The sequence below is a fragment of the Gadus morhua genome, chromosome 8 (genome assembly GCF_902167405.1).
Source record: "Gadus morhua chromosome 8, gadMor3.0, whole genome shotgun sequence".
In the NCBI taxonomy this organism is placed as follows: Eukaryota; Metazoa; Chordata; class Actinopteri; order Gadiformes; family Gadidae; genus Gadus; species Gadus morhua.
The window spans coordinates 18,914,107-18,921,801 of NC_044055.1; the positions used below are offsets into that span (position 1 = coordinate 18,914,107).

Sequence of the window (7,695 nt, forward strand, 5' to 3'; positions counted from 1 at the left end):
CTCTCTCCCTCTCTCTCTCTCTCTCTCTCTCTCTCTCCCTCTCTCTATCTAGCTCGTCCCTCGTTTCATAGAACCAAACCTCTTTGTGATGCCCAGCCTTGGCAACTGGTGCCCGATTTGCTGTCACAGTCTTAATGAATTCATCTGTTTGTGTATTGGCCATGGGAGCATCCCTCTCCCCCATCCCTCCCCCCCTTTCTCTCTCTCTCTAACTCTCTCTCTCTCGCTCGCACACTCTCGCTCTCTCACACAAAAACACAAACGCACACACATACACCCAGTCTATCTACTAGCCCCTGCCCCTCCCCTCCCCGCTGGTGTTTCCCTCGGGCTCTATATATAGCAGGATGCACTCTTGGGCACTATTGTTCCTCTAAGTAAACTTACAGACAGACGCCCTGCACCACAGTGTGGGCCAGAGAGAGAGAAAGAGACCGCAACGAAGCTGACCTGCAAAAAAAAAGTGCTCCGATACAACCCAACGGGAGGCTCAGGGATTGCAGCGCTTGCTCCTCACTCGTTCCCCTCGTGGCTCCTCTACACCTCAACCGGTTGGTTTTCCACGCTGGAGAAAGGCGGATCTGATGACCTGAGCAGGATGTTGCTGCTATCGCTGCTGCAGCTGCTGGTGGGACTGGACTGTGTCCTGGGAGCGCCGGCAGGAAGAGAGGTCTACAGGATGCCACAGAGTGCACTCAAAGGTAAACAAACTCTCTGTCTCGCTGGGGACACTTGGGGACACTGAATGGTGCGTGATTGAGACGTGCATTGCCAGTGTCAGCACCGAGGGAGACTGCTCGGTGTCTGCACAACATTCAACCATTAATGAAGTTATCGGTCACTACACATGGGGAGCTCTCATCAGCACCAAACAACCTGTTACAGTGACTAAAACTGCAGCTTTGTAGTTAATGTGAAGACCCACTCAACTAAAGCTAGGCGTGCTTTGCTTTAGCTTGGTCAACAGTATCTTTAACTTTATCTTTAGTTTATTCAACACCTCAATATCAATGTTTACAGTACAGCTCTGAACAGCCTGTGACACACTTTGCATCATTCAAAAATTGTTTCGCTCTTCCAAGGGGAAACACGTTCAGATTTGAAACAGACGTCACCTCTAGTCATCGAGTTTAGAATGAGCGAACAGATCGCAGAGCATCTTCCGTTGAGTGAAGGTAATACGAGCTGCAGCTGCCGCAGCAGGTTGTCTGTGAAACCATCACAATAGAAAACCACATGGTACTAACCCGTCATGTTTATAACTCGTGCTTAACACCATGACGAAGCCCAGGTTTAAACACCCCCCAGCGCTGATGGTGGGGGACCCTGTATGACCTATAGCGCCCCATCCCGGGCCGGTCGTGCCCTGTACAGACGGCTCGGCGCTAACAGACCCTCTGGTCTTCACGGGCTGCACTACGGGCTTCATGCAGGCGGCGTGTTGAGGACAAGGGGGCCGGGGGTCCCTGCCGCCCCCAGGGGCTGCCAGCCTGTGTGCCCGGGGGCCCGTCTCTCCGTCCACCAGCCTCTGCCCGCTCAGCCCTGGCCTTCTAATTAAGTCTTCAATCGCCATTGTCACAGTTAGCGGCCCGTCCTGTGATGTGGCTCTGGCACAGAGGAGGAGGAGGAGGAGGGGGAGGGGGAGGGGGAGGGGGGGAGGGGGGGGGTTGGGGGGGTCGAGCGTCCCTTTGAAGTGTGTCTGTAGGAGCCCCAATAACAGCGCTGTGAGCGTGAGCTCGCTATGCTAACACGCTGCCAATCAGCTCAAAGAGCAGCATGAGAAAAAAGAGCCGGCCGTTCGCACAGAAGGGAAGGGATTCACATGCACCCTCGTTATGCAGTCGCTACCAAGCCGGGGCCGGAGACCCACTAGGGTCCTACCGCCGCTTCCACGCTATGGTGCATTTTGTGACACCAAAAGCGTCCCAAAGTGTGAGCATTTATTGCCTTGAATGAAGCAGAACTGCCCTCTAGTGCACATGTCCCCACGAGGCAAAGATCGTTTATTCGTATAAATCAGTAAACCGTCCAATGGGATCAACAGTCCATGATTTCAATGATGTTTTTAACAACGCTAGCAGAGTCCTCCTCTTCAACGTCCGCTGCTTGAGCTGCACTTGATGTGATGCTCACACCGCTCTATCAATCCCCCCCCTCCCCCTCCTCTTTTTCTCTTTTTCTCCTGTTCTAATTTCTTGCGCTCTCTCTTCTTCCCCGGCAGCGTTGTCCGACCGCGGGACGGTGGTGCTGGAGGCGGCCCTGGCTGGTGCGCTGTCGGCCCTGGAGCGGGCGTCGTCGGAGCGCGGCCGGGCCGAGGCGGGCTGCCGGGGCTGCGTGCCCTGCCTGTTCCAGGACTGCGGCCAGCGCTCCGGAGCCTGCTGTGAGTAACACTGGTGGACCTCCACTAACCTGCTGCTCTTGTTGGTCCACTGCTGAGGTCTTGTTTCCTCCTCTGTTTAGATAATGACTCTTTCAGTAGGAATCTATTTAGATAATATGTGGTTATTTAGTCTTTCATAACGTGTGTAACAAAGGGTTGTAACATGAATACAGTAAAACACTGTAAACATAGGAAAAACAGTAACAGATAGATAGTAAGAAGACAATATGGCTGGAATACAGAAATAGAGATCAAATAGGTTGTTCAAATCCCAACCAAAGAAAGTGATAAAAGCGATAATAATAATGACGTCAATAAACTAAAAACCATTAGATCTTGCCTTCGTTGCCCAGCGTCAGTCCCTACCCAGTCTCCTCTAACTCCTCCCCTCTCCTCTAACTCCTCCCCTCTCCTCCAACTCCTCCCCTCTCCTCCACAGCCTCCCCGGCCAGCTCCTCGTCGGAGCCCGGCTGTGAGCTGGTGATGAAGGCCCAGCGGCTCCAGGACGAGGCCGAGCGGAGCTGGGCCCTGAGCCAGGCCTGCGGCTTCTACCAGCGCCGCTGCCCGGACGGGGCCCTGGACACGGAGACCTGCGTCCGCGTCATGGGGGAGAGCTGCAGCGCCCGCGTGCTGCAGTGCAGCCTGCTCAACACCATGCAGAACCTGGAGCCCGCCACGCAGACACGCACGCAGGGTGAGGCCCCCCGCTGGTTCAGCAGTGGAACACCGAGTCGGCTGGGTGGTTAGGTGGTCCGATAAAACATGGGGACCCTTCAGAAGGAACCAGAAGGCTTTTGTTATCGTCATATTGTCCAATTAGGGACTAGTGTTAAGGCTGTTGGAGCTCCCATGCAGCAGAGAAGTACCGGGTTCGATCCCTGATGTCCGCAGTCTACCTGTAGTTATCCTAAAGTGTACGCCCTTTCCCCTACCTGCTCCTCATGAGCCCACACCTGTCTTCCCCGTCAGTCCCTTTAGAGGAGAGTGTATGCTAAATGAATCCCACAGTGCAGCCGGTGCTGTACAAATGGTTCACTCTCACCCCGGGAGGACTGTCCCTGACCACTGCATTCCTCCCTCCCAGCAGCAGTGTGCGGCCAGAGGCTGACGGCGGTCCCCAACGCCACCCAGCCCCGCTCCAGGATCGTGGGGGGGTCCCCTGCCCCCCCCGGCAGCTGGCCCTGGCTGGTCAACCTGCAGCTGGACGGGGCGCTGATGTGTGGGGGGGTGCTGGTGGACAGCTCCTGGGTGGTCACCGCGGCGCACTGCTTCGCCGGGTACGTGTGTGTGTTTGTTTGTTTGTGTGTGTTATCTGTTTCATCGATAGCGATCTCCACCACTCACAATGCTTAGGGCTTGTAAACTGCGACTTCATATCGCCATGACCACCTCCATTTTGGAAGCCTAGGAGCATCTGAATGTTAGTTATTGTGTTGGAATAAATGTATGGTCTTGGTCATTAATCAAGATATTATTGATCATCATGGGAAACTAACCCTTGTCTCTCCTTGTCTCTCTCCGTGTCCGATGTTAGGAGTCGCAGTGAGAGCTACTGGACGGCAGTGGTGGGCGAGTTTGACATCTCCAAGCCCGACCCTGACGAGCAGATCCTCAAGGTCAACCGCATCATCTCCCACCCTAAGGTATAAATAAGGGCCATGTTGGGTCTCATGAAAAAAATCACTCAGAGTGCACCTTCAACCTTTTGAGTTAAAACTAATCAATTCATAAACAAATGAATGAATGAAAGAATCAATCGAACCATCGATAATCAACATGCTAATCCTGCGCTCCTTCGTTGTGTTTCCAGTTCAACCCCAAGACCTTCAACAACGACATCGCCCTGGTGGAGCTGACCTCCCCGGTGGTGCTGTCGGACCGGGTCACCCCCGTGTGCCTGCCCTCCGACGTGGACCCCCCCACCGGCAGCCCGTGTCTGGTGGCGGGCTGGGGCTCGCTCTTCGAAGGTAAGGGGAAAACACTGACGTCAGGGTCCGACACAGTTTTCGTCTCTATGAGCTTAGCAAATGTCTCTTTAAAAAGAGTCAAATGTAGCCAATCAATTATATCTATGTGCACATACAAGCGACTCATTTTAGTTTAACAATCAGTTTCCATAATCCCTTTTCGGAGATCGAAAGGTTCCTAAGAAACCCCCCCTGTCCTTTGATCAACATCCTGTTTCCTGTATCTGTGTCAACATCGCCTCTGTGTCTCTCTCTCCAGACGGCCCCTCGGCTGATGTGGTGATGGAGGCCAAGGTGCCCCTGCTGCCCCAGAGCACCTGTAAGAACGCCCTGGGCAAGGAGCTGGTCACCAACACCATGCTGTGTGCCGGGTACCTGTCCGGGGGCGTCGACTCCTGCCAGGTGAGCAGCGGAGCCCGGGGCCGTCTCAATGGATAGTGTCATGGGAACCGAATGCATTGATAAAGTTTACATTAGTGGCTCTGATCTTTTTAACTTATGTGTACCAAATAGATGTCTCGAGTGATAGCTTCCTTGTGGCTAGTTGGAGCAGCAGCGTTATTAAGAACTACTGAAGGTTAAACGTTCTTCTCCTGTTGTCTCCTGTTGCAGGGAGATTCTGGGGGTCCGCTCATCTACCAGGACCGCGTGTCCGGTCGCTTCCAGCTCTACGGCATCACCTCCTGGGGGGACGGCTGCGGGGAGAAGGGCAAGCCGGGGGTCTACACCCGTGTGTCGGCCTTCTCTGACTGGATCCAGGCTGAGATACAAAGTGAGTATCTTACTGCTGTTACTATTGAGTCCTTTAGCAGGCGCTTCTAGGCATTCTTGCTCAGAGAGGCCTACAGGCAGGCTGCAGACATTGCAGATGAAGCCCAGACCCTTTCTGCTAAAGGTCAAGCTTCCTTACCACTGGAATACTCTGCTCGCTAGTTTATAGAGAGAGAATGAGTTTATAGACAACACCTTATAATTTCTCAGCAAATCTCAACTTTGAAAGTGTTCTTCCTAATTTAAAAGCTAGTTTTAATCTCTTGTCCCCTCTGATTCTCCACAGAGTCGTTCGGGAGCCGGGAGCCCACCTGCCCTGAGCTGCTCAAGACTTCTGAACTCACTGAAGACGAGCAGAGGTCAGAGTTCAGCTCTCTGTGCCGCTTCTACTCCCTGACCTGCCCGGCCGGTCAGTCCTCCAGCGCCTGCAGCCGCATGGCCGAGGAGAAATGTCTGACCCGCTTCAAGAAATGCCGTGAGTACCACTGCGATGTCGCCCCGTAACCTCACTATAACGGACATCAAAGTGTACATCTAAACAGTATCCCATCGTTATCTAATCTAAACCATCGATGACCTTTCCCCTCCCTCCCCCCAGAGCTGCACTCGTTCCTGCAGACGCTGCTGGACCTGCTGCAGAGGGCGGAGGACTACATCAGGGACAAGGTGGACCTGACCTTCTTCACCCAGACCCTGCCCCAGCTGGTGGAGCACATCTACAACACGGCCTTCACCCACACGCGGGAGAGGAGGGACCTGGGCCGACGCCTCAGCCTTCTACAAACAGCAGGTAAACCTCTTCCCCATCCCTCATCCCCTTCGGCACAACCTTTGTGAGGTATTAAGGAAGCCTGTTTATTGAGTAGACTATCATCTAACTATCATCCAACATACTGCAATAAACTTTACTCAGGAACATCTTCCAGGCAACCACCTACCTATTTAATTGTAAGATGTCATTGCTAAGCGATACAATGGTAGCCGGTGGTAACAGGCGGGTTATTTCTTGCAGGGCAGCTAGGGGGCGCCGTGCGACCAGCCGAGCAGCAGAGGCTCCGGCCTGCAGCCGCCTCGCCAGCGTTGTTTGGGGAGGTGGGACCCCTGCTGGACGACTGGGAGAAGTACCTCACGGCTCTGGCTGAGGAACACACTGACCAGACCTCGGCAGACATTCCCTCTGCGTCGCTAGCACAGGAGAACAGCCTGTTTGTGCAGGTAGGTTGAGAGCGCAAATCCCAGGTGTTATAGCTGTTATATGTATTAACAATGTTTAATTATTTTACAATATAGACTATGCTCATGCACTTGATTGATTGGAATTTCATTGAAACTAACCGGACTAACTGAACTAACTGAATTTTATTTGTGTTCCCAGGCCGAGGAGCCCTCGGTGCGCCGGCTGCAGGAGGAGTATCAGTCCGTTATCTCAGAGCTGCGCTCCAAACTGCCCTCCAAAGCCCCTCCCCCCGTCCTGGACCTGGGCTCCATCTTCCCCGGCGAGGACTCTACTCCCAACAGAGCTGCGTTCTCCACAGGGTTCCTAGAAAGACTTTTGGATCAAGGCAACCCCCTCTCAGCCACGGACTCTCCGGGGGCTGGACTCACGATGGCCGCCCTGAAGGGGGTCGCCGGCCCATCCCGGTCCCAGGAAGGACCTGTGACAGAGGAGGAGGAACGCAAGGGGGAGTCCTCGTCGGGTCTTTCTGTGGAAGGCTCTCCGGAAGGAACAGGTCAAGAGGTCGTGTCTGAGGAGCCGGCTGAGGCCAGGACCCGGCAAGAACCCAAGACTCCGCTTCCCGTCCCGTCCTCCACGACGCTCGTCCAGACAGAAATGAAGGCGGACCAAAGAGCCACGACCCCCGTCCCGGGACAGACCTCCCCCCTCCCCTGGACCGCCCACAGGAGACGCAGAAGCCCGATACGCAAGAGGCAGCTAGGCGGAGCCGGTACGTGTCCCCTTCATGTTGTCCTTAGTCATCCATTGTTTTGTAGGCTTTAATCCATGGCTGTGATATATATAGATGCTGGTACCTGATCAATTATGTGTATCTTCTTTTGTTAGTTTGTCCCGGAGTGATCGAGTCCACCCAGAATGTGAGACAAGTGAAAGACTCGTACCGCTGGGTGCTCGGCATCGCCAGCAAGAACCTGCGCATGAACATCCAAGAGGTAGGAAGCTCAAGAGCGAGGAATACCAGGAGATCCAAACTGAAAGCCGAGGTGAAGAGGAGAGATTGTCATCCCCTAACTGTATCTCTCCTCCTCTGTGGTCGTCTCTCTCCTTCAGGTGCTGGTGGATCTCAGCACCAAAAACAACCGTGGTCTGTACCAGGCACGGGTCCGAGCGGTAGTGGGAGGGCGACCCTTGACCTTTTACAGCCTGGTGGGCCTGGAGAATGAATCCTTCTACCGCAGCATGCCGCGGGTCATTGCCCTGGCGCTGGAGGCGCTCAAGACGTAGGTCTAAAGCGCCCCGGACACTGGGAGGAGCGACCCAACGAGTCACATCACACACAGACAAGCAAGGGTTCTGCTGGGAACGACAATGTCTTCACATAGCTTCAGGACCCTGGCTCC

The 7,695-nt window shown here is 54.3% G+C and overlaps 1 protein-coding gene across 1 annotated transcript in view; it reads left to right on the forward strand.

Moving 5' to 3' along the window:
- Nucleotides 1-268: 268 nt before the first annotated feature.
- prss56 (serine protease 56) overlaps nt 269-7,695 on the forward strand; it is a 7,829-nt gene continuing 402 nt past the window's right edge. Inside the window, exons 1-14 of the mRNA XM_030363431.1 lie at nt 269-701; nt 2,222-2,380; nt 2,820-3,074; nt 3,465-3,657; nt 3,915-4,023; nt 4,191-4,347; nt 4,607-4,749; nt 4,960-5,119; nt 5,405-5,593; nt 5,717-5,908; nt 6,131-6,333; nt 6,494-7,064; nt 7,181-7,287; nt 7,406-7,695. The exon at nt 7,406-7,695 is cut by the window's right edge and continues 402 nt beyond it. Of these exons, the coding sequence (XP_030219291.1) occupies nt 599-701; nt 2,222-2,380; nt 2,820-3,074; nt 3,465-3,657; nt 3,915-4,023; nt 4,191-4,347; nt 4,607-4,749; nt 4,960-5,119; nt 5,405-5,593; nt 5,717-5,908; nt 6,131-6,333; nt 6,494-7,064; nt 7,181-7,287; nt 7,406-7,579 (2,715 nt within the window). The 5' untranslated portion in view covers nt 269-598 and the 3' untranslated portion in view covers nt 7,580-7,695. The remainder of the gene's footprint in view (nt 702-2,221; nt 2,381-2,819; nt 3,075-3,464; nt 3,658-3,914; nt 4,024-4,190; nt 4,348-4,606; nt 4,750-4,959; nt 5,120-5,404; nt 5,594-5,716; nt 5,909-6,130; nt 6,334-6,493; nt 7,065-7,180; nt 7,288-7,405) is intronic.